At 37.9% G+C, this 25,961-nt stretch overlaps 2 protein-coding genes across 2 annotated transcripts; both read left to right on the top strand.

Moving 5' to 3' along the window:
• Nucleotides 6,081–12,517, top strand: LOC109722984. Its single transcript, XM_020251156.1, has 5 exons — nt 6,081–6,587; nt 7,790–7,840; nt 11,720–11,853; nt 11,982–12,082; nt 12,173–12,517. Exons 1-5 carry the CDS (start codon nt 6,159–6,161, stop codon nt 12,334–12,336), a joined length of 879 nt encoding a protein of 292 aa, XP_020106745.1. The 5' UTR covers nt 6,081–6,158; the 3' UTR covers nt 12,337–12,517.
• On the top strand, nt 13,574–25,482 carry LOC109722983 (fidgetin-like protein 1). Its single transcript, XM_020251155.1, has 13 exons — nt 13,574–14,063; nt 15,498–15,636; nt 16,488–16,895; nt 18,341–18,582; nt 21,150–21,277; nt 22,007–22,125; nt 22,233–22,325; nt 23,394–23,495; nt 23,867–23,969; nt 24,375–24,458; nt 24,567–24,662; nt 24,863–24,990; nt 25,076–25,482. Exons 1-13 carry the CDS (start codon nt 13,756–13,758, stop codon nt 25,175–25,177), a joined length of 2,052 nt encoding a protein of 683 aa, XP_020106744.1. The 5' UTR covers nt 13,574–13,755; the 3' UTR covers nt 25,178–25,482.

Here is a 25,961-nt window from a genome sequence, read left to right as displayed (position 1 = left end):
AGACGAAAATCTGACAGATTTGAATTTGAGCATGGATTTTGTGTGTATCCGACCAAGACCCTGATCCGTCCCATTTGCATCGCTACTAACGGATCTAATGTTCGGGAATCTATCATTACTAAGCTAGTTAGTGGTTGATAACGATCAGAGAACACATTGCTAAAACGTTTCTACTTCTTAATTAGTTCTTTTAAACGCAATATACCAAATACCATAATTTGATTTTAGTTTGGATTATTTCTTTATCTAGACGCCATCATTTGGACACAGAAATAAAAAGGAGAAATTAGGGAGTTATTTCTCTTTCATGTGTGCTTGTTTGGTGCTGAATTGTACAAGAAAGTGTAGACCGAACTACCAGCTTTTAAACTTTGGAAAACTGTATAGAGATCTCACGATCTTAAGCTTTTTATAAATAGTTGTCTGAACTTTTGATTTTGATAATTAAATTTTCAACAGATTCCTCGTCTCAAGCGAACTTATTAATTATATAACCACTTTGATTCGGGCACATAATCTCGTAAAACTTCAAAATATAAAAAAAAATATATTTCTTTCTCTTCCTATTTTGATAATTAAGTACGATGATAGAAACTTAAGTTGAATCAACATTGAATTTCTATTACTTTTTTCTAAACATTGAATAGAAAAAGTTGTGATTTAAAGCTTTATTAAATTATATGCATTACATATGACCAAAACAACTGTATATATTTTTTTTTTTTTGAGATAAGTCTATTAAATTATTTAATAAGGTTTAGGAGCCTAATTGCCAAAATTAGAAGTTCAAGCTTTTGTTTACACATGAGATAAATTTCAAGGGGTTTATATACATTTTTTCCTTAAACTTCTACCAAAGTTTATTTTGGTTCGTAAACTTGCATTTTAAAATTATTTCACTTTAGTCCTTATTTTAAAAAAAAATGGTTAATTGCATACACGTCCTTGCAAGTATGGTGAATTGCAGATATATCCTTGCAAAGCTCAACTTTCATAAGTTATCCCTGCAAAAATCGTAATGTATTCAGATATGTCCTTGTCGTTTAGATCCGTTAGAGATATTAAGTTAACCACGGTTAAAATACTTAACCATGGTTAATTAATAAGGTGAATTGACAATTTTACTTCTCTTCCTCTTCCTCTTCCTCTTCTGCTTGCCGGAGTGGTCATCGTCGTCGCCGGCGAGGGAGGAGATGCGGCGGGTGATCATGGCGAAGAAGGAGGAGCCGCGATCGTCGTGTTCGCATGGGCCGTCGTCACGAGCGCTTCCGACGGCCTCGGCACCATGCTCACCACCACCAACCCCCTCAATATCCCGGCCGAGATCGTCAAGCAGGTCGCCGACGCCGCCCCCGCCGTAGCCTTTGCCCCATGCACCCTCATCCCCAAGTTCCCTCCGCGCCTTGACCTCCCCATCGTCCTTCTCGGCGACTCCCACCTGGCCCCCGCCATCGACGATGATGATCCCCGGATCCTCTGCACTATCGCCGACATGATCGCGGCCCATCCCGAACCCGACCCCATTCCCCACCCGATGCGCAAGCCCGTGTGCCAGGATGCGGCCCTCGCACGTGGTGCTCTGCGGGGACAGCGCGGGGGCCGCCATCGCATACCACGCGGCGGCGCAGCTCTGCGGTGGTGGTCGCGCGGAGGCCGCGGTTGACTGAGGGGCGTGGCGCTGGTGCAGCCGTTCTTCGTGGGGAGAGGGGGGGTTGGCTGAGGGGCGTGGTGCTGGTGCAGCCGTTCTTCCGGGGGGGGGGAGGCAAGAGCAACGTCGGAAGAGGAGGAGAGCGTGCCGGCGCAGGGGTCGATACTTAGCCTGGGGAGATCGGATCGCTACTGGCGACTGGTGCTGCTGTGCCAGTGCGATCGGGACCATTCGTGGCTGTCCGCCCCGCGGACCATCCATGGTTGCCCTCGTCCCCAAGCTCCGCAATGTCGCTGTCGTCGCCGTCCACTCCGGCAGCCCAAAAAGAAAGAGAAAGAGGAAGAGGATTGTTTTGGAGGAATATATTTGTGATGGCAAAATTGTCATTTCACAAACTTACCATTAAAAAATAAACAGTTCTCTAACGGATCCTAACCAAAGAAACATATCTGAATATATTAAGACTTTTGCAGGACTAACTTACGAAAATTGAACTTTGCAAGAATATATCTGTAATTTACTATATTTGCAGGGACGTGTATGCAATTAACCAAAAAAAAAAAAAGGGTAAAATGCACTTTACCATCTTCAATATCCCTTGGATAAAAAAAAAACTACACTTGACCTCCATGAAAACTTATGAGTACTTTATTTAAGAGGTTAAGTAAAAATGTTTGATCTTCTGCTGCAGCACTAAAATCTAATATGATATTTTTGGCCATTTCACTAAAAAAAATACACTTCACCCCCTTAAAGAGGAAAAAAAATGTAAAAAAAATTAAGGGAGATTTGGTCATTTCACTATTTTTCTAGCACTAGAGTCTAATGCGATATTTTTTATCTTTTATAAGGAAGAGTTAAGTGCATATTTTTTGTGTAACAATAAAGTGTAACATACGATATATTTGAAAAAATATCTATATTTTAGCCATTATATGTAGAGTGGGCTGGTATGCTTCTGGAAGCACGGAGCCTTCTGTACTTTCAAGTTGTTTTCGATGTTCGGACTTTCGAATCAACGATCGGTTCCGTTAGAATTGATCTAGAGTATTTGAAGTACCTAGAAAATAAATTTTGTGATTTTTTCGATATCATTTGTCTAGTGATCGAAGGGGCTCAAAATCAATAATTTTAATGGCCGTGGTGAGCCATTTGAAATTTTAACAGTGTAGAAATATCCAAATCATATGAAATTTTAATAGAAAATTCTTTATACCATACAAAACAAGATCAATAACTTTGATCTAAAATTTTAATGTCATATCATCATATTTTGTAAAATTTTTATTTTCAGCCGTTGATTTTGAGCCACTTCGATCACAAGGCAAATGATATCGAAAAATCGTAAAATTTATTTTCTAGATAATTCAAATATTCTAGATCAAGTCTAACGGAGCTGATTGTCGATTCGAAAGTCCGAACATCGAAAACAACTTGGAAGCACGGAGCGCTCCGTAATTCCAAAAGCATACCAGACGCACTCACACACACACACACACACACACACACACACATATATATATATATATATATAGAGAGAGAGAGAGAGAGAGAGAGAGAGAGAGAGAGAGAGAGAGAATTAGGCTGGAATACTATTAATAGTAAAACGCTCTTTTTGCTATCAAATTTTTAACCCTTGGATGAAAAATTGTAGGGTCAGAATGATATTAGTCGGTTAGAGTTGAGTGGTTCCCTCTAGGGTTGAGTAGTCCCCACTGGGTTATAGTATTTAATCCAATGGTTAGAAATAATGAAAAGAGTTGATCCAAAGGCTAAAAAACTGGTAGCAATAATGGGATTTTGCTACTAATAGTAGCCCAGTCCAACTCTGTATATATATATATATACATACTTCGGTACTATAAATAGTATAGTAGCCTAATTCTATATGAGCTAGTCACCTATATTATCTATAGGTCCGGTACTATAGCATCGTTTTCGATTTTAGAGTGTTCAAATCAACGATCCACACTATTAAAACTGATCTAAGGCATTTAAAGTTTTTAGAAATAAAATTTTATATTTTTTCGACATAGTTTACTTTATGATCAAACCATTTCAAAATTGGCAATTTTCATTGGCTACTATGGTGAGTTTGGAGTTTAACGGTGTAGACGAATTTAAATTTCTTTAAATTTTGATAGAAAATATTTTAAACTATCTAGATTAAAGTTAACATTCTTGATCTTGAATTTAAAAGTCCTATACTCAAATTTTAAAGATTATTCAATTTTCACCGTTTATTTTGACATAATTTATTTACTAAGTAAACGATGTCGAAAAAAACTAAAATTTTATTCCTAAGAACTTCATATATCCTAAATCATATTTAACGGTGTGGATCGTTAATTTGAACACACCCTAAGATCGAAAATAAGACTATAGTATCAGAGCCCTGGTACTATAGATAGTATAGTAACCTAATTCTATATATATATACAAAAATTTTATAAGCAACGTCCCAAAACTATTAGTTTGGAGGTGATGTGGACACACACACACACAGTACAGGAGCCCTAGTACTATAGATAGTATAGTAACCTAATTCTATATATATATACAAAAATTTTATAAGCAACGTCCCAAAACTATTAATTTGGAGGTGATGTGGACACACACACATGGACAAAAAATTTATAAGCAACGTCCCAAAACTATTAGTTTGGGGATGATGTGGATGGGCATCGTGTGGCCATCCGACGGGCCACCTCCTCTCGTCCTCTATTGCTCTCTCTCTCTCTCTCTCTCTCTCTCTAAAAACACAGGATCACGATTTTTTTTCCTTCCATGGGCGTCCATCGAATGAGCCACGTCGCGGCCATCCGCATCGTTCCCAAAATAAATAGTTTGGGGACAATGTCCATAGAATTTTTGTTCGCACGCACTTGATTTATCTGAATGCTTGTACACTGTGAATCCATTTCGTTCCTCCTCAATCTTGTGCCTTTTTAATCTACCAGTCTAATTCCGAATATAAAAATAACTTAATGAATAGTAGTATTTAAATACGAGATAAGAAGATTAAAAAATGATCCATACATGCATGAAGTACGAATGTAGAGATGCACTAAGTGGAGATAATAAATGTTCTTCTAAGCAAATATGAGGATAAAATGCAACACATTCAAAAGTTTAGACCTATGAACATTGAATTAAAATTTTGAGGAGCAAAATAAAAATTGACTAAAATTTAGAGAAAAATAGGATGAGCCAAGATAATGAAAATATGAAGAGGAGTAGGCATAACTCTTATATGCTCATCATAAAGCCACTATTTTTTACTTGTCTTACCAATTTTTTAAAATATTAGTAATTTTATGGAATTTTATGAATCCTAAAATAAAAATATTGTAATATTTATACTTATATATCCATGTACATGCAAATATTGCTACAATTTACTCGAGTTATTTGCATCATTGTTGTCACCATTTACCTTCAAATTGTCTTAAATTTGATGGCTAGATTCTAAGCTTCAATAATAATTTTAATTAAATATTTATTATCAAAATTGTAATAAAATTGGGATGAATAGACACGCTATAAAATTTGGTGGTGGTGTTGTGGAAAAGATTATTGGCGTTGAGCAATTTTTGGACAATACAAATATAATTAAAATAAAAATTAAAAAATAAATATTGAATTATAAAACTTAAAATTAAGGACTAAAATTAGAAAACCTAACAATTGGCAACCACTGTGTAATTAAACCCACAAAACTCGAGCCCCAACTTTGATGGCATTATTATTAAAATTTAGGATAAACTTTAAATACCATTCATGTGGTTTTGCTATTTCTCATTTTAGCATTCTATGGTTTAAAGTATATCACTTTATGATTATATGGTTTTATTTTTTTCTTTTCATCAGCGCCTTCGTTTATTCTTCGTTAAATCATATAAAAAAATTCAGATGCCCACATATGGTGGTTTTAACTTTGTCACTGATTTATCGAAAAAATTAATAGAGAAAATAATAAAAAGAGAAAAATAAAATCCCAGAATAAAAATATGATGCATTTTAAACTATAAGGTATTAAAATGAAAAAAATATGATTAGAAAAAACTTCAAATACCACCCCTATACTTTCACACTTCTTACTTTATTACCCTGTAATTTAATGTGTATCAATTTAGTACTCTGTGATTTTATTTTTATTTTTTTATTATTGATATCACTAATTCTTTTTGTTAAATCAGTGACAAAGTTAAAACTAAAATGTACTAAAATAAATATTCAATAAATCTAGATGGATATCTAAATTTTTTTTATATAATTTAATAAAATATTAACGAAAAAATTGACAAAAAGATAAAATTAAAATCACGTAGCACTAAAATTAAAAAGTACGAAAACATGTGGGTGATATTTGAAGTTTTTTCTAAAATTTACAACCATATATATCTTTTCAATAAACGAACCGTTAATCGATAACAACGGTCCCAAGAGAGCTAAGAAGCGCTTCGTGGAAACGCAGAAGCAGAAGCAGAAGCGGAAGCGGAGGGGAGCCATGCTTCGCCCTCCCACTCTCGCCTCCTCCACCGATCGCCTCCGACTCTTCTACCTCGCCCCCTCCCCGCGACCCCTCCCCTCGAATCCCCTCTTCCGCCCCCTCCCCCGAAGAAACCCTAGTTTCGCTCCTCGATTGCATCTCAACGTTCGCCTCCGCTCTCCTCGCCCATCGGCGTCGTCGCCTTCCACTTCTTCTTCTTCCGCGAAGCGGTTAGAGGATTCGGAGGGCGCGGTCGGAGAGGCTGTCGCGGAGGAAGAGAGAAGCGTCGGAGAGGAGGAGGCGGCGGCGGGATCGGCGGTGAATGGGGCGGAGGAGAGTGGATTGAGCGTCGGGATCGGAAACCCTAGAGTTCCCGGGGGATTGGGGATCTTTCGGATGAGCGTGAGCGATCAGGCGTTCTTCCTCTTAGCGTTCATCGCCGTCACGGTTCAGTTGATCTCACCTTTCGAGCTCTTATGCACCTGTTAATTATATTGTTTCAATTTTGGGGTTCTTTGTGCTGGGTTTCTTTCAAAATCCAAATTTTCGTTCATTTTTAGGTGAAATATTTGGTAATTAGGTTCGCTAATGTTGTTACTGTTATTAGTCAATGTGATGGAACACGAGAGATGGATGAATAGTTTACTTACTTTTAAATTTTACACTTTTAAATTGAATTTCTTTCATAAATTAGCAAAAGATTGAAGATTTGGCTCCCTTTTTCATTCCTATTTAGGTGGTTTAAGAAGGACATCACATGTATTGTTAATTTCTTTCAATGATGTTGTGACTTTTAAGGGGGAATGCATTTTATAATATGGTTTAAGTATCAAATTACTAGTTTTCTACCTTTCGGTCGACACTTCTGTTACAGATAGTGAATGTTGCTATATGTCTATGAGTTCTAGAAGATTGGCTATATCTCCACAAGTTCTGGGAGATTTTTGGATAATCCACTCATGATGGTGCCTGTTTGATTGCGTAGAAGAATGTGACATTTGATGAAATCAAACTATGGTTTACCTGGCATGGATTACGATCTTGGTTGCACTATAAAGTTAAACGTATCGGTAGACCCTGAACTTAGAGCTATTGCAATTTGATTATCTTTACAGTAGGATAATCTTACTGCAATTTTTGGGTTTAATTTTCTTCCAAAATTGCTGACATCTGTCATAAAATGTGCTTGCCATGTTCTCATGATTAACTAACTGACAATGTTACCTGCCATATATTCAGCCGTGCAATATAAAATGGGGTTGAAGGGTCATTTAACACGATAACTGTCACGTGTAATGACAAACCCCTTAGAGATTTTAAAGATTATGGATGGGAAATGAACATTGCGATGGCATTGAACACGTCAGAAAAGATCTGTGTTAATCAGATAGTCGTTATTATTCACTATATTGTGATATTCTAAACATTTTGTTTAATGAAAAACTGATTTTTGAGCAGATGCATATGATATAATTGCTATTTTGCTATTGTTTACTTAGATTGGTTTCTTTAGTTCTGATCAAGTCAAGTTCCAGTTGAGCTTTATGCCTGCAGTTTTATTCCAATATGTTATAATTTTTTTTTTCTTTATGAATTTTTTCTCCAAAGTACAATTATCTTAATACACCATTTCTTTCTACATATTGCAGACCTCTCTAGCATTCACCAGTCTAGTAGTGGCAGCCATCCCCACACTTTTTGTAAGTTCTTCCAATTGTTTCGGCATTATTTTATTATTTATGTTTGACCTCTTTAACCTGATTTAGTAAGACTGTAATGACTGCTGTTATAATCTGATCATACAGTTTGTCATTTTCTTGTATTCCTGTGCAATCAGTATGCTCACGTTCTTGTTAAGTAATATATGAGTAAATCATGGTCTAGCGTGTTACTTCTATGATAAGGCATGTAGAAAACCAACTTATTAATTATTTTGATTTATTTCTTTTATTGAAATATCTCATTTCTATCCTTCAGGCAGGTTTTTGGTCAGCCAAAAACTTCTACACAAAACCGTAGCTAAAATACATAAGAATTTCCAATTAGTTTTAACGTAGAATGTAGTCGTTGATGTGGTGAACCCTACTCAAGTTTGGCCATCATTTCAGTTTATACATGCATCTATTTTACAGTGCTTACTAGGTTAGGGTTTTCAGTGAATTAATTGCTCGGTGTTGAATATGAATATTGAAAAAATTTCTCCAGTAGTTTAGGCTTTTAAGAATAACTATTGTTTTATATAATTTAATATGATATTAGAGCAAGAGGTCCTGAATTCGAGTTCTGCCAGGTTTCTAGTATTATTAATTTCCTCCCATTTAATTCAAGTCTACGTCTTGGTCTATCAAAATGTCTCGAGCCCGACATAAAGGGGAGTCTTGAATATAAATATTAAAAATATTTCTTAGGCAGATTAAGCTTTTAGAGAATAACTATTGTTTTTCATAATTTAACACTTGGAATGCTAGAATAAAGCGGTTAGGCAATAAATTTCATCTGTCTGCTAGTTTTATTCCCTTAAAAATTTTTTCTTATGACCTATCCACATCTAGGCAATAACTTGTCCTTAATTATGGGCATAAAATTATGTGCATATAACACATATATTAGATTGTAGAGCACTAGAGCTACTATGATTTTTGTCACGCCCTGAGACCCTCCACTTTGGTCGGATTTATGCACGCCGACAAACCGCCGAATGGACAGAGTTTTCCCTGTACGTCCAAGGCGTCGCAACAGTACAAATCACGAGGTTTCAAACAGGAACAGATTTCATACATGATTGCATAAGGAAGGCATCCAAAACATAACTGCTAAGCTATGACAAGCATTCACCATACATCCAATTTACATATTACATTTTTGATTCTTTTTGCTTCCAAATGCAACCAACTATTAATACAATTTATTTCATTCCTTTTTTTTCTTTTTTACACCCCTAAGCTATGTTGACTCGGGGTACTTTACCCTCTGATCTTGGTGATAGGGCGTCATCTACCGAGCTATGCCCTTTCCTCGCGCCGCCGCGCCGCTCACGGGTGGACCTAAAAAAAACGTGGATGAGAACTATATAAATAGTTTCCAGTGGGTACGGTCACCCAAGGAAAAAACTCGACCCACCAGGTCCAAAGGAGGCAAAACAAGCATGTTAGTCCAATAGATATCCACATGTAATTTATGCAACTAACCGCTATCATGCTTATACCTCACAGAAATGCAACAATGCAACTCATGCAACCAATGCAAGTAGATCTACTGATTCTATTTTTTATTTCACAATCCATACCATTTACTATTTGCTCTTAAGGTTTCTCTTACCTTAGCCAAGCTAATCACCCGACTTACTCTCGAGTTAATCAATAGCGGACTACTGCTCATATCCAGGCCTAAGGGAAGCACGCCACGCTTGCACCTCAGCTTTTAATCTACTCGACTATAGGTCATCTGTCGGGCGAGGAAAACCACACATACTCTTGACCACAAGTCGCATACCGGACGAGGAGAACCACACATACTGGTTGAATCACTGCCGGGCGAGGAGAACCACACGTACCCGCAGTTATGATTCACTTGCCGATTCACTTGCCGGGCGAGGAGAACCACACGTACCCGCAAGTATCATCCGCTGCCGAGCGAGAAGAACCACACGTACTCGCAGCCACCAATCCTAAGGATTCCGGAATCCACTTTTCAAGTCTCAAGGGTTAATCATGTATCCTATATTGTCAACCTTTCTAGGTTCAAGCCATTCATATCCTAGTGGTCATCCTGCCACTTTGTTTCTCAATCTATGTTTAATAACATTAGGTTCAATACCACTATGTTCACAACCTAGGTTATACAACACTAGATCCAATGTCCTTTCTAACCTAGGTCCACCCAACTCTAGGTTCAATGTTCCACTTATGTTCAATGACACTAGGTTTCATGTCCAATCATACCATTTATTATCCTAGTTGTCAATACCTAGGATTCATAGTTTTCATGCCATCTAGTCCCTGATGCCACACTTGTCGAGTTCTTTAATCTTCCTAGAGTTCATCGACCCAAGTTCAACATTCACATCTACGCATACATATACACACATCTTATATGTTTGCTCGTGCCTATGTCCTTGTCCAATGGTAATCAATATATAACTTAGCATATACCTCATGCATTTATAATTGCAATTAAACAACCATTACATACATCAACAATAATACCAAAATTATACTTCACTCTTTGGCATGGAAGTAACCTAATCACTTCGGTGAAGCACAACCCACCTCATAATGCTTTCGATTGCTTGTAGACACTTGCAATCGGGCTCCCGCAGCACACGGCGCCCGGTTCGACTCAAACTCGCAATCGACTACCGAACGCTCACCGAATTCCAACCTAGAGTTGTCTGGGGCTCTCCTCTAACCTTCAATTAGAGAATTAGGAAATCAATTTAGATCCAAACCCTAAAACCCCAAAACCCCTAATTTCTAAACCCTAGTTTTCCCGTTTCTCCAACTACCCCAAAACTTCATGGAGAACATGATTAAACTAGCTTAGAATCATCTAGGGATCTCTAGAACATCATTCTTAAAGGATCTACTCAAAACCCTAAACTCTTAACGAAACGCGAACCTCGAGTTGGAAGCCCGCCAAACCACCAAGCGCTCGAGGGCTCGATCCACCCTCCCCCACGCGTTCTCGATCTCGCTCTTCACCAAAACCCCAAGTTTGGGAGAGATCAAGAGAGAGTGAGGGAGAGCTTGGTTCTCTCACTCTCTCTCTCTACATATGTGGGTGTGCGTGTGTGTGTTTTGGCTGAGGGAGAAGGAGAAGAAGAGGGTCCTCCTTTATAAGCCCATCCCTCCATGCAAAATTACCAAAACACCCCTCACAGAGCAATTTTCGAGTCCAGGGTCCGGACCTTGCATCTAGGGTCCGGACCCCGTAGCTTATTTTTCCACGCTACACAGCCAACGTCCGGACCTTACACCTAGGGTCCGGACCCCGAGGGTCCAAGGCTCAAAAATCCCTTTTTCCGAAAATTCTCGTTTTCGCTCCTTGAGCCTCTAATCCACTTCTAACCATTCCAAAATTCTTGGGCATGTTTAAATCATCTTCTCAATTATATTTTGCCGGATTAGGCCAAAGTCCAATATAGCTTTCCAAGTCCGTTTGCGTGCCCAATTCGCACCGAAAACACTCGAATGCTCCCCGATCTTCGCCGGAACTATTTTAATAGCTTTTTAAGCTAGTTCCCATCAAGATTTCACCATCGTAGAAATTCAGTATGTTACAAGTTTACAAACACAGAGTCCTTTGTGCTTCATTCTGGATGATAGGGGATTGGATTCAATTACCCAAACTGTCAAACATGATGTCCAGTATCTGAAGTATCTAGGAATGCAATTGGAATGCAATTTCATAATTTAGTTATTTTCTAGTGCATCAAGTTACTAGCAGCCCCGTGATACTTCTGTTGGTTATATTTTCTATACCCTGACTTTGCCTTCAAGTTTTCCATGATACTTTCTGTTGGTTATATTCCTTCAACAATTGAATATATATACTTTTTAATTCCCTTGTTTCTTCTTTAGGCTATGAAAAGAGCAGCAAAGTCCCTTGCGAAGCTGGCTGATATTGCTCGGGAGGAGCTACCTAGTACCATGGCGGCGATAAGGCTCTCTGGAATGGAAATCAGTGATCTCACTCTGGAACTGAGCGATTTAAGGTAAGGGACTTGGTAATGTGCAATTATATATTGAGTTACTTATCAAACCTTCCATCGCAAGGCCCTAACGCGAAAACATGCCATATTTTTGCTTTAACCTTCCATCTTTCATTGTTATTACTTATCAGCCAGGAGATAGCAGACGGCGTCAGCAAATCGGCACAAGCCGTGCAAGCTGCAGAAGCTGGAATTCGACAGATGGGTGCTATGGCTCGGGAACAGACCATCTGTAAAGCGACGAATAGCTCTCATTATTCACGTTCTTCTTTCCACCACCTGTTTTTATTGAATTAATCATGCATATGTTTTCACTTCCCAGCGATGATTCAGGAACGAGCGAACCTTCCAAGTATCTCTATAAAGCCGGTTGTTGCGGGAGCTGCCAGAACCACTTCTCGTGTTGTCGGGCAGGCTCGAAAGACTTTCATGAATCTTCTTTCCCGAGGGGAGGAAGGAAGCGTATCTGATGCTGTCGAATCATGACCGATGTAACCTCATAATTCAAACCAAACATGGTTTTGTTCTCCAATCTCCTATCTGAGGTTCCTGGAATAGTAATTCTAGATGTGATATTTTTGATCCCATCATTGTAAATGACCAGCAATTTGAATTAATAGCACTTCATTTTACTGGTTTAACAAATGAAAAGGCTATGTTTCATTCACTTGACTTGCTGAATGAACTGCTATGACTCTGCTTTGATCGCTGTTCATGTAGTTTTACTGGTCAACCCTGATTACTGAGATACTGCAACAATCCATTCAACAAAATCGACGGTGTTCGTGGCATTTAAAAAGACAGGAAAAAAAAAAAAGATCTTAGTTTATGTTGCCATAAGTTGCTATAACTTTGTTAATATATGAATTTAGAAAGTTTTCATATTTACTCATCTCGAATCTATAATTAAAGCAAACGGTCGATCAAATTTAAATCCAATGGTGGATCAATCTAAAATTTGCCGGATAGAAAATTGAGATTTAACTACTAGTTTATTATTTGTTTTTTTGGTTAAATTTCACTTTTGGTCCTCAAACTATATAAATTAGGTGATACTTTCTTTGATTTTCAAATTTTAATTTATCACAATTTCTAGCACAAAATTTTTTAAACGATAACGTGTCGCTAACGTGGTACTAATAATAATATTGTGAGTCGATGGCTTTTCAATAATATTATATTATTGTTTTATTAGCTAAATATGAATTGAGCTAGAATATTTCTGAAAGCACCGAGGTATTGGTGGTTTTAGATTCGTAACCCTTGGATGGAGGTTATGTAGAGCTAGGATGATAGTAGCCTACTTGGAGTTAGCGGTGATAGGTGGAATACTAATTGATCTAAAAAATAATAATAGACAAAAGGTAGATCCAAGAGCTAGAAACCTAAAAGCACTAATACCTTATGCTTTTAGGTGTATTTTAGCTCAATTTGGCTAAATATTGTTGTTAAATATAAAAATATAAGCACAGTTGTCTAAGAGTTTAAACTTTTAGGGGCAATGGTTGTTTTCACATGGCATCAGAGCAGGAGATCCTAAGTTTGAATTATGTCGGGCTTCTTGTGTTATTAATTTTATTTAATTTTATTTAAATTCACGTCATGGGTATCGTAAAAAGTCTCGAGCCTCGAGAGGGAATGTCAAACACAAAAAATATATAAATGTTGTTCTCTGGCAATTTCAACTTTGCTAGTAAATATGCATAGGAACTTTGAGAAGTAAAACACAACTCTTGTAGTCATGAATTTGAAAATTTGAGAACCAAAATTAAGCTTAAGCTAAAATTTCGAGCACTAGTGGCGCAATTTATACATTTTGAAATCAAAATTGCCTAGCGCGGAGGGGCTCCGGAGTTCAGTATAAAAGGAGGGCTCGGCGCGAGGGCAATACGATGCACTGAAAACATGACGGCGGAGACCACCACCGGCGGCGGCGGCGGCGGCGGCGGCGACGGCGACGGCGACGGCGGTGGGTGGCGGAGGGAGGCGGAGGAGAGGCTGAGGCGGCTCCACTCGCTCCTCTTCGGCGCCGACCTCGCCCTCGGGAGGGGCGACCCCGCCGCCGCCCGCTCCCTCTCCCTCCGCCTCCTCGGCCTCCTCCACCCCCAAACCCTAACCCTAGCCGCCGACGCCGCCCTCCTCGCCCCCATCCGCGCCGACGCCGCCGCGGCGCTCGCAGCCGCCAGCCGCGCCCTCGCCCCCGACTCCGATCGGTAACCGCGCCCCCTCAATCGCCATTGTTTCCTCCCCATTTTCGCCTTTTTCGGGGAATTAATGCTGTGGTTTTCCTTTTTTTTTTTCTTTTTTTTTTCTTTTTGCAATTGGAGAGGTTTCATCGCGAATTGCAAAAGAACCCCACACTGTGAAGTAGTTTAGGAATTGGTTCTTTTTTGGTTAATAATTAGTAGGAATGTTTGGAATATGCCTACATTGCAGTAATTGGTGGTGAGGATCGATCTTTATTGGGCGAATTAGAAGCAACACATTTTGGCACAGATTGGCTGAGGGTTAAATGTAGTGAGAAAAAAAAAAATCTTCTGTATCTGAGTTATCCCGTAGTAAGTAATTTAGGCCCCCGTAATAAGTAATTTAGGCCCTGCTCGGATTCATGAACATTTTGTTCAGCATATCTCTTTGATTTACTGAAGAAGCATGTAGTATTTGGTAGATGAGATGTATGATCAAATACTTATAATAGAATACCATATTCAGCCATCAGGTCATTTTTTTCGGAATAAGATAAATCATCTGTTAAGTGAAATATGCTGTCCTTGCTTCCAATCACACGCGAAATCCTCATATCGAATAAGGTATCATTTAATAACTTATTTCAACATCCAAACAAAGCCTCAATGTTTAATTTGAGATGATTCTAGAGATAATTGGACTAATAAACTAAGAGAGCAATATGTAACTGTTACGAAGATAAGTCGGAACAAAGTTAGGACAACTTTATAGCAAGGGGAGGTTGCGACAGATGTTCTAGGGTAATTTTAGTATAACTTAGTTTGACCAAAGTACTATTTCCTTAATAACCACTACTTAGAATAGTTGATTGTTTCTTGGGTGCTATTGAGGAGATTAGGGGTTCTGACCCCCATGTGTGCATTTCAAAAAATAGAGGGTTTGAGCCCCCAAATTCTTGGGTAGTATATAATATAGGTCCTTTGTGGGATCTCTGGGTTAGGGGCCTATAGACAACTTTGAAATTTTTTTGTTATTTATTATTTTGTGTTGTTTGGCATCATACGTAAGAAAAGTAATCCCTATGCTGTTCCTGAAGCGGAGACAGCCTTAGGAGTTTTGGTATAGCCCAAGGGAGGGAAGGATTTCCTGCTAGGAGGACAGAAGGGCATTTGCCGTTATGTTAGCCCCCAAACGTTAGGCTAACCCAAATATGAGAGATGTGCTGGCTATTCATTTGCACTATATTTTGTAGTGCTGGTTAAGATATTATTGAATGTCATTATCATCCGTATAACAAAAATTTAGACAGAAATAGCAGAAGAGTGTAATGCTACATCTTAGCCTCGCTTGTTACATTTGTTCACCTTTGAAAAGTTTATTGCCATTCTTGTTAATATTTGTCATACTGTGAACTTCCGAACCGATGGACAAACTATTGACTTTGAACAAATTGAATTCAGCCAGGCTTTCAAACAAGCAAGGAGAGATGTTGGCCACGTTTTTGTGCAGAGAGGGGATATTGACATAGAAAAGGTTAAGCAGTCAAAGTACTTTCGAGCTTTTCTACATGAGTGCAAAGGGAACACTACTAATCATTCGGTTGGTATTGTCTGCTCAAAATGGACTGACGTTGGCAGTGATTCTTAAATTGTTTGAATGTATTAGAGCAATGCTGTTTTAAATTGCCATTCAATTAACCAACTAGATGCCTTTAATGCCAAATATTTGTGTTCAACAATGGACCCTATTCTTCCATTCAACTATGTTTTGCATAATATTATTTGTTGAACTAAGTGCTATCATGTTGTTTCTCGCTACTTTCTAGTGCTAGGTTCTCTCATCCTACCCCGAAAAGCACCTTCTAATTGATTACTATCACTCATTTTGTTGGTGTACTATCTAGTCTACTTTGATATGGTTTTCATTTCAAAATTTTTTATCTATGGATGTTCTGTTGGGTACAATTATTTATGTTCTATCTTTTTTATTTAACCACCTGAGACATCCACTTCAGCATCTTCATTTTATTAGCACTTGGTTTGTTGATGTACTATCTGTTCTACTTTGAGATGGTTTTCACTCAAAATTTTCTTCTATGGATCCCATATCCAACTTAGTCTGGTGGGTACAATCATTTCTTGTTCTTATCTTTTTCTAATTACCCAAGAGTCTGAAATATCCAAATCATTGTCTTCATTTAGCCAAACCCATTTCTTGCATATGTTGTTTCCAAGTTATTATGAATTCTCATGTCTCATTTTGGAAATTGCTTCTTTTTTTTCTGTATTTTAAATATTTTGTGGACATTTATGGAACCACACCAGCAAAAGTTCATTTTCCTTGTCTTAGTTGCTTGGATTTACACTCTCACCAATAATTTACTACTGTTTTTATTTTGAATTGACGACATACTATTAACTGCTGAATTGCAAACTTGTTGACATTCAAAGATCCAGTTATGTCAACAAGCTGAGGAAAGTCAACTTGATAGGCAACATGAGAAGCTTAGTGCCAGAGCTACAAGACTTGTGACACAGACAAAAATAACATCAATATATGGCAGCAAGCCCATGAAGGCAAGCCACGTGCCTCATAAGGAACCACTGAACTCAGACAGAAGCGTTTCTAAGGAGTATATTGATGTTGACGGTGAGGCTCCAATAAATCAAAATAGTTCACAGGCCGTCCCTGTTTATTTGCAAGTTGAGGAAAATCAAAAGCCTTCTACACTGGCTCTTAGAGTAAAACGTCGCCACACGGAATTTACAAGCCCTATCTGTGAGAATGTACATTCTCCATCAAGCAATGATGAAGCTGATACTACTTGCAATGGATTTGTAACAGCAAGGACAAAGTTGGTATGCCTTTAATATCTTAGAAACATTAGTTTATGGAGCATTTTAATTTGTACTCTTGCGTCATCTAACTTTCCCCATGTTGCAAATTAAGTAATGTGCAATATTGACCACTGTCAGTTGCTCGATTTTTTATTCCCATCCTTACCAGGCCATGCATTTCTTTTATGTCATTAACATACATTTTTGTTTGGCTAAAATGCACTTTACGCCCTTCAATATATTGTGTGGTGCAGTTAACCCCTTGGGTAAAAAGAATATGAACTTAACGTTCTTGGAAACTTTCGTCGTTAGCACTTAACATCTAAGATAAAAAAGAATGCATTTCATCCCGGCAAGGAGGGAAAAAAAAGTGAATGAAGGCATTTTTGTTCATTTCACTATTTATTTTTACACTATAAGCTGATAAGATATTTTTGATCTTTTAACAGGGGTTAAGTGCAAATTTTTTATATCTATGGGGTAAAGTGCAACATGTGATGTATTGGGGTGGGGGGGTGGGTGCAGTGTTATCTGCAGTTTAGCACTTTTTTTTTCCCGTTCGATCTTTCTACTTGTTGGTATGCAATATTTTAACACCATTTGTGCTCACACAGTACAGGGACAATGCATGGAAATATATTGATGAAGATAGCTAAACAAAATTATTTGTTTACCAAGTTTTAAGAAAGTAAGATTACATTTAAGATGAAATAGTAATTTCATGATTGGAAAATATGTCAGATACTTAGGAACCAAAAACCTTATACTGCTTAAGCAGAAAAAGTTAATATGACTTGACATGCATTGTCTTTAGGATCTACTATAGTTACGGTATTTAGGAAATTGGCGTAACATTTAGTTCCTTGGATAGCTTAATCAGCATTATTCTCTTGTCTAACATGAATGTGTAAATGACATAAGCATCAATATTAAGTTTTGAGATCTTGATGTCCTTAAGAACTGGGAATACTCTTATTCATTAGGTTATAAACATATTTTTCCTTATTGTCACTTATTATAAGAATTACTTATAAGAAAATTCCTCTTAACTTATAAATGTTCTGTTCCCTCTTTTGGAGCTCCATGCTTGTAGCGTTGGGTTGGTCTGAGCAACATAGTCATAAATGCATTGGCTGATGTGATTATCATTGTCATGTATCGTTAGTTTGGGTGTGATTGCTTTCTATTAGTAATGATCAAATGCCTTTGCACTTTACTTTTGACATACAAGAATTTCATTTATAATTGTTTTTTTAAGATCTTTCCTTGACCTCCTTTATTGGTTTCCCTATCTGATTAGGAATTTAACTACCAATAACATGTTTATTGATCATCGTCGCGTGCTTTAACTGCATCTTACCTCTTTTTCATTGAAAATGTTTGACTTATTGTTAGAAGTATAAATTACTGAAGTATATTATACAGTTCAAGGCTAAGCTTCTTTTATGACCTTCCTTTCATCTTAGGAAATGGATGCTCGTCAGAGGCACGGGCTTAAGGATCCTCCAGGTGCTTCTATATCCCCACAAAGTGATTATAACCCGAATACGAGAAATTATGGCATAAGGCCAGGTGGGATTGCTCGCCGTGGATTGCGTGGTAATTTTGTTCCCCCAGTCAGAAATAATGGAGGGAATACGGGTAATATGATCAGCTCACGGGTTTCGGGGAAGTGTGATGACTCATTAGAAGATTCAACTAGAAAATGGTTGGTAACTTTACACTCCTCGTTGGCTATAATTTTTTGTTGCATAAACTTGTTTTTATTCTGGCATAATATTGTTGTAATTAGGCCTAAGAAAAGTCCAGGCCAAGCTGGGCTAGGTTTGAGGCTGGGTGAAATTCGGCCAGTCCAGAATTTATGTAGTTAAACTCAGGCCAGTCCAAAGTAACCGCGCCAGGCTGGGTCAGGTTGTCAATTAACAAAATCCCAGACTGGCCTGGGTCAATTTAAATAGATTGCAAATTTGAGCCCAGCCAGCATTTCCTTGGGTGTCAATTTTCAAGATGCGGCCTACATAGTGAACCGGTGGGGTCTGTCATTTTTGCTTAGGCCTAGTTATAAATTATAATCACCTATGAGTAGAGGAGGTTTCCTTTTGCATGTCAAAATAAACTTAATTAGTATGCATAATTCAGATGTTTCAGTCTTATTCGAACCTATTATTAATTAATTCACAACTAGTTAAGGGACCCGCGCGATGCTGCGGGTAGTTATTTTAAAATTCAATCTTTAAAATTAGTTACAAAAATTAATTTTAGGATAATTATGAAATGTTACTGACAAATTACAGAATAATTTTAAATAAATACAACTATCTTCCCTAACATAGCAAATATAAGGACCTCTCTCAACAATAAGCTATTTTGAAATAATTCTTCAACTTTATTAAATATTTTTTTATCTCGTTCTCTTTTGTTTACTTTTATATTACTAATTTTGTAATATTATTTATGTTATTTCTAATCTTTTGAGGGGTACAAATGAAATTACCCTATGCTAATTATTCCAAACATGGCCATGTGTCTAAGGAATAAATGGTGCAAATAGCACATTCAAAATTTTTAGTAGTCATGGTAGTCCCCCATTAGTTAGTAAAATGAGAAGAGAAATCTTTCCTTGCATCTGGTGCGTACTAATATTTTAGTTACTATCTTTCATGTGATTCTCGCAACTAACTTTCGTAAAATATAAAATTAACTTAAACTCTATTAATCTTTTTTTTTTCATTTTTTAATGTATAATTTATATCTGAATTCTCAATATTATAACATTTTATATTTAATACCAAGTTACCAACAATCTAAACTATTTAATAATTATTTATATATTTTAAATTTTATAATAAAAAATAACAAAGTAGATTAAAATTTTAAAAAAGTATAATTTTTTTTCTATATACGAAAAGAAAAAAAAAAAGAAAGAGTTAAAAAAAAAATCCTTCCCCTGGTTGGGCCCCCCCCGCAGGGGGCCCACTATGCGCGCACGCCTCCTTCTCGCGCCCCGCGCCGGCTCCTCCGCGCTGCGCTGCGCCCGCTTGGCGCCCGACAGCCCATGCCACACGCTGGGGCTCGGGCCGGTGCCCCTCCTGTGCGGGCGGCGACCACGCCCGCGGGCCGCCTCTTCGCGCCTAGGCTGCTCGCTCGCCACGTCGGGACGCTGCTCGCGCTCGTGCCAGCCTAGCGCCGCGCGACCGTCTCGGCACCCGCGCCCAGGGAGCCCGCCCCGGCGCTTGCCAGCGCCACGCGGCCTTCGTCCCTCGGATCGCGCAGGCGCCCGGCCCACCCCCCGGCGCAGGGCAGAGCCTGCCCTTGGTGCCGTGCCTCGCGCGCCACCCCGCGCCCGTGCGCGGCACCGCGCCGACCGCCCGGCGCGGCCATGCCTTTCCGCGCCTCTGCCCTCGGCTAGCGCCCGCGTCCGCGCCTGCGCCAGCACCCGCCCGCGCCCGCTCGTGCCCCGCGCTCTCGCCCGCGCCTCCGCCTCCCGCTGCCACGTATGTAGTTATTGAGGAATAATATATCTTTATAGATTCCAAAAAATTCAGTAGGCTGCATTCTTATTAGGGAAGTCATTGGAATTTTAAACCAAATCTAGAATCAACCTTATCTTTATATGAGGGATAATTAACAAACACAACAATAGATCGAAGGAGAAAAGTGATAATGTAGAGGAAAACAAATAAGAATAATAGATTGGGTGAACCTCAAAATAAGATAAAACGGTTATGGTATCCTTCAGCATTTAATTAACATATACGAACTGAAGAAAATAAATGAAGTAGACCTTTTACTCAACATGACCCTTTTTGATTGAAATCAAAAGTAGGTATATAATCGAATAAGAACTTCATCAGTAAGATTTTATAACCCATATGGCTCAAATTCATATGCTACATATATTTTAAGTAGCTAAACAACTTCACATAATTTTAATGATTTTTTGCAGTCTTAATTTATATAGAAACATTGTACAAACCATTCAACAATGGACTCTCCGAAAGGAAACAAGTCTTTGGTTGATTACAACAATTCAAACTCCATGATAAGAATAGAAAAACAGGTTGCATACAATTGAAAACACAATTCAGTTGCAGAGGATATCTGAAGGTGGTTACTTCCTTTCATGAGGAATTTATTCAGCACATGTTTTCAGGTTTGCGGTATAAGCATTTCAAATTGTCTCATATCCATTTATTGTTGTCATCACCATTTTGTATGTAAAGCACTTGCTAATAGAGGATGTAATATATATCTGTTCTTGTTTTTCCATTACAGTTTAGACATGCTTTGTGGTCCTGATGGCGAGCTCCCTGAGAAGCTAAGAAATTTGGAACCTCGACTTATCGAGCATGTTAGCAACGAGATAATGGATAAAGACCCTAATGTTCGTTGGGACGACATAGGTAGCATACTTAGACGTTGGAACCCCAATGCTTTTTGGGTAAAATGTATGGATAGCTCGCGTTCATCCCGATGTTTCTACTTTGTCCTTGAAATTTTCACTTCTGTTTTAAGTCCCTGATCTTTCTCATATATCACACTTCCATCCCTGAGTGCTAAATAAATTTAAGTTTTTCCTGTTTAAATGACCATTCTACCCTATGTAAAACTTCTTTAAAGGACAACTAAGTATAGTTTTATAAATAAAGAATTGTGATAAAGGATGTAAAAAAATAAGAGGAAAAACTAGCAGAAGAGTAACAAAAGAAGAACAGAAACAAAGCAAAATCTAGGTCAATTGCGTCTGATTATTTAATCCAGCAATATTCTTTGCTGCATCTTCATTACTTGATTCGACATTTAAAAAGATTCTTGTCTTGCATGCTTTTCAAACATTCCTGCAAAGGTCGCAAATAGGGCATCAATAATGACTTCCTGTTTTGATATACTTGAAACAAGGTTGAAACATGTCGTTTTATAGGAAACAGTCATGTGTCTGAATTTTAGTACTATGGATAGAATTGTGAAGTAAGATAATGTTGAAAAGTCGAAAGTTTACACTTCACAGACTAAGTCATGATATCGGGATAGTACAGGAACCAGCCATACATCTCACCTATGCTTTTTTTTTAAAAAAACCATTCTTACAAGCTCCTCCATTGCATATTCTCAACTTTTCCCTAATAATGTAGCTGGTTTAGAGCATGCAAAGAAATGTGTGACAGAGATGGTTATATGGCCTCTTTTACGTCCTGACATATTTCGTGGTTGTCGTTCTCCTGGAAGAGGCTTACTCCTGTTTGGTCCTCCGGTATGTACGATTTTCTTATATTAGTATAGTTTGCTTTCTTTAACAACTTTTGATTTTAATTTTGTTCTTTTGAATAAATTTTTAAAATGGTTTGATTTTGGTCTTAGGGAACGGGCAAAACAATGATTGGGAAAGCAATTGCTGGGGAGGCCAAGGCAACCTTTTTCTACATATCCGCCAGTTCATTAACTAGCAAATGGGTGTGTGATTCCTGTTGCACTTCACTATTATTTTTCTGGTTTTTGTGTTAGATATTGCCTAAACAGTCAAAGAACCACAGTCAAAGATCTGACTACATCTTGTCATGTCTTCACAAAACCCGTCAAAGTACCACAGTGTCCATACACGATGTGCATTCTTTATCTAGTGTAAAATATATCTGCAAAGAATGCATTAAAATTCAGAAACAAGTTTTCATATGTACAAAGTTATGCAACGTTTTATGTGAGTTTTGAGACTTCATCCTCTCAGAGTGGTTTACCGAAAAGAAAAACAATGGAAAGACTTTTCACATGGATGATGGAGTTATGCTGTTATGCATTTTTCAACAGTAGTCTTGCCAAGGTGGACGTTTATTTCATAATAAAAACTTAGAAGATAAAAAGAGATTACTTATGGAATCTCAAGTCCTTGGCAAATCCAGTTCATTCTGGATGTATCTTTTGGTAGGGATGCTCTATCTTGTTCATAGGTAATTATATTTTGATTCATATACGTAATATGACCTGTTGATTCATAGACGTAATACGACCTGTAAAGTTAGATATCCAACAAAATTGAAATATGGTGATCTTTTTTTAACTAACTTCTAGAAAATTGTTTTGTGGTAAGAGGTCCTGATATTAAGTGGATTTTGGTCAAGGGGCTCTTTGTGCTCATTTTGCAATCTATTGCCACATGTGATGACAAACAAATTTCAAGCTTGCAGCCTTGCAAGAATGCTTTGGCTGGTTGCTATTTGAGCATGATTGTCTTATAGGGTGTGATAGGGGAAAGACGTAGTGGAATGTAAACTAATGAAATCTTGACCTACTATTATTTGACCTCGATAAAAGTTCGAAGTAGCAGAAAGTCGGAATGTGGGGAAAAAGAAATTTATATCAAGCTGTATATTATGGTCAATAATCTGTAGAGAGTACGAAGCTGTATGGAAAATTCTTTCCTATTTCATCAGTCTTATGTTTCGTGGCTACTAGACATCCACTGATAGTGCAAAGAAACTAGTATATCATTTTGGTAGTGTCAGCTGATATTGTTGATGACTGCAGATTGGTGAGGGTGAGAAGTTAGTGAGGGCACTCTTTGGGGTTGCAAGCTGTCGTCAGCCTGCCGTGATATTTGTAGATGAGATAGACTCGCTACTATCTCAGGTATTGACTTAATAGGTCTTTCTTCTTTTATTTACATTTTTTCTGTTTTTAACTGAAATTCTGTGCGATGAATGCGCTGTGGATGGGGAAATTTTACATTTACACCTCTATGAGGTTTGCTTGGAAAAAGAACAAAAATTTGCTTGTAGCATTCTTTGCTTCGCCGTTCTTTTAGTACCGAATGACTTTGTAAGTTTGCAAACATAAAATGAACAGGTAAGTCTGTTAGCAAGCTCATTCAATCGCATGAAATTTGAGTTCACACACAAAAAAAAAAGTAAATCATTTTAAGCATAGCTAAATGACCCGTTAGGCTTCTACTTTGTCTCTGAATATTATGTTTCTGCTGACAACATGAGTTATAACTGCAGCGTAAGTCCGAAGGTGAACATGAATCAAGTAGGAGACTCAAAACACAATTTCTGATTGAGATGGAAGGTTTCGACAGCGGAAATGAGCAAATTCTACTTATAGGTAGCTGTTGTAATATATCATACTATTTTGTTGACGTATTGTTTTATGAGTTGAACTAGAATGCTTTTGAAAGAACTGCAGAGGTGGTACTTTTACTTTTGCTGACAACTGGTTGACATTGTAATCTGCAAATGCTCGCGTCAAGATGTGGTCCTGCATCATTCGCATCAAGATTCCTGCTCATCTCTGAGGCATGTGGGGGATGGGCAGATACTATATGCAAAAAAACTGAACTAAAGTCGATTAGTATGACTATAATATGGTTATTGAATAGCTGGATGGTAGAAAAGATCTGTGCATTATATACTTTTAATAGAGTCTGGCTGTAGAAGACCATGGAATAACAGGTCTTAAATATGAGATATGTAATGACTTTCTTTTGTTTTTCTATGCAAAACAACACAGGGGCTACTAACAGACCTCAGGAGCTTGATGAAGCAGCGCGCAGACGACTAACAAAGCGTTTATATATCCCTCTCCCTTCGTCAGGTGACATCTATTTTTCTCTTCTGAATATTTCTTAAAAAGATCTCTGTTTAGTTGTATATCTAAACTTTCCTGACATGATCCCTATTTAATATAATGTTGGTTTCAAAGACGCAAGAACTTGGATTGTGCGTAACCTATTGGAGAAAGATGGGCTTTTTACTCTCTCAGAGGAAGATACTGCTGCTATCTGCAAGTTAACTGAAGGTAGTTATCATCATGCAGCTGCCTAATAACTTGGGGCTTTTACATTTATATCCCTACAAAACCATCTATTTACCTATATACCCATGTAACATTCAGCTTTTGCAGGAATACATATTGTAAGTGATAAATTTACAGGGCTATATATATAATTGCTTCTGGTACTGATTTTGTCTTTTTTTCTTTTCTTTTCTTTTTTCCAGGTTACTCGGGATCCGACATGAAGAATCTAGTGAAAGATGCATCTATGGGCCCACTTCGAGAAGCCCTTAGACAGGGTTTTGAGATCACAAAGCTTCGAAAGGAGGATATGCGCCCCGTAACTCTGAAGGTATAATAAGAACTAACGGGCACAACAGTGCATTTCTTCCATCCTACCGTGTCCGACGCAACATTGTTTCGTTTCTACTGTACAGGACTTTGAAGATGCACTGCAGGAGGTGAGGCCTTCAGTTTCCTTGACTGAGTTGGGCATCTATGAAGAGTGGAACAGACAGTTTGGAAGCTTATCTATCTAGTCACATACACACACATATATATTAGTACTAATCTACAGCTGTATCTGAGTGGCAAATAACAGCCTCTCTACTAAACATTTTCTCTCATCTTTTTACCATTGCAATTGTTTGTATGACACACCTTTAGGAGACATGGAAGCGAAGTGAGAAGTGGTATCGGAAAATTCTGTTTGTACAGTTTAGTTTATCATTGTAATGGTTTGTAGAATGCAACCTTTATAACTGATTTAGGGTTTGTTTGGTTTACCATAACTCCGTAAGTTGTAGTATTGTTTGACGAGGCACTACTTGTTAAGTACTACTAGGAAAAGCACTATGTATATTTTTCCGCCAAAAGTGGAATTTTCAAATTAGGGTTTATATTTTTTTTTTGAGAGATAGGCAGCACGCTACCCGTTTCGTTTATTTTATTTAGAAATAAACTTAGCTGAAAATGTGAATCAATTAGGATTCAAACCTAGGTCTCGAGTACTAATCACCAAATCCTTTGCCACTAGCTCTAGGGACGGTCGGTAATTAGGGTTTATATTCGTAGAAAATGTTGAAGGTTCAAACTTTTCTAAAAATCAAACACATCAGCGCATGTCACTATGATGTAAAGTTTGAAGAGAATTTGTGCCAAACAAGCCTTTAATGCTCATTAATATTAATAATCCCTCATTTTGAAATGGCTCTATTATATCAATTGAATAAATCTAGAATTTTTGCTATAACAGGAAAGTGAAATCGTTTTTGATGAAACCCTAGTTGAAAACTTCTGTTCATATAGTAGTAAGCAATTATT

This window comes from Ananas comosus, linkage group 17 (assembly GCF_001540865.1).
Source record: "Ananas comosus cultivar F153 linkage group 17, ASM154086v1, whole genome shotgun sequence".
Classification (NCBI taxonomy): Eukaryota; Viridiplantae; Streptophyta; class Magnoliopsida; order Poales; family Bromeliaceae; genus Ananas; species Ananas comosus.
The sequence above is the reverse complement of the archived record's forward strand: the minus strand, read 5'-3'. Positions and strand labels throughout refer to the sequence as shown.

Excerpts from the sequence above, each read along its gene's own strand:
- LOC109722984 (XM_020251156.1), top strand. The coding sequence starts at position 6,159 with ATGCTTCGCCCTCCCACTCTCGCCTCCTCCACCGATCGCCTCCGACTC. Across the intron at positions 6,588-7,789 it reads TAGCGTTCATCGCCGTCACG|ACCTCTCTAGCATTCACCAG; the intron begins GTTCAGTTGATC and ends TACATATTGCAG. Across the intron at positions 11,854-11,981 it reads CTGGAACTGAGCGATTTAAG|CCAGGAGATAGCAGACGGCG; the intron begins GTAAGGGACTTG and ends ATTACTTATCAG.
- LOC109722983 (XM_020251155.1), top strand. The coding sequence starts at position 13,756 with ATGACGGCGGAGACCACCACCGGCGGCGGCGGCGGCGGCGGCGGCGAC. Across the intron at positions 14,064-15,497 it reads CTCGCCCCCGACTCCGATCG|CCAGGCTTTCAAACAAGCAA; the intron begins GTAACCGCGCCC and ends AATTGAATTCAG. Across the intron at positions 16,896-18,340 it reads TAACAGCAAGGACAAAGTTG|GAAATGGATGCTCGTCAGAG; the intron begins GTATGCCTTTAA and ends CTTTCATCTTAG.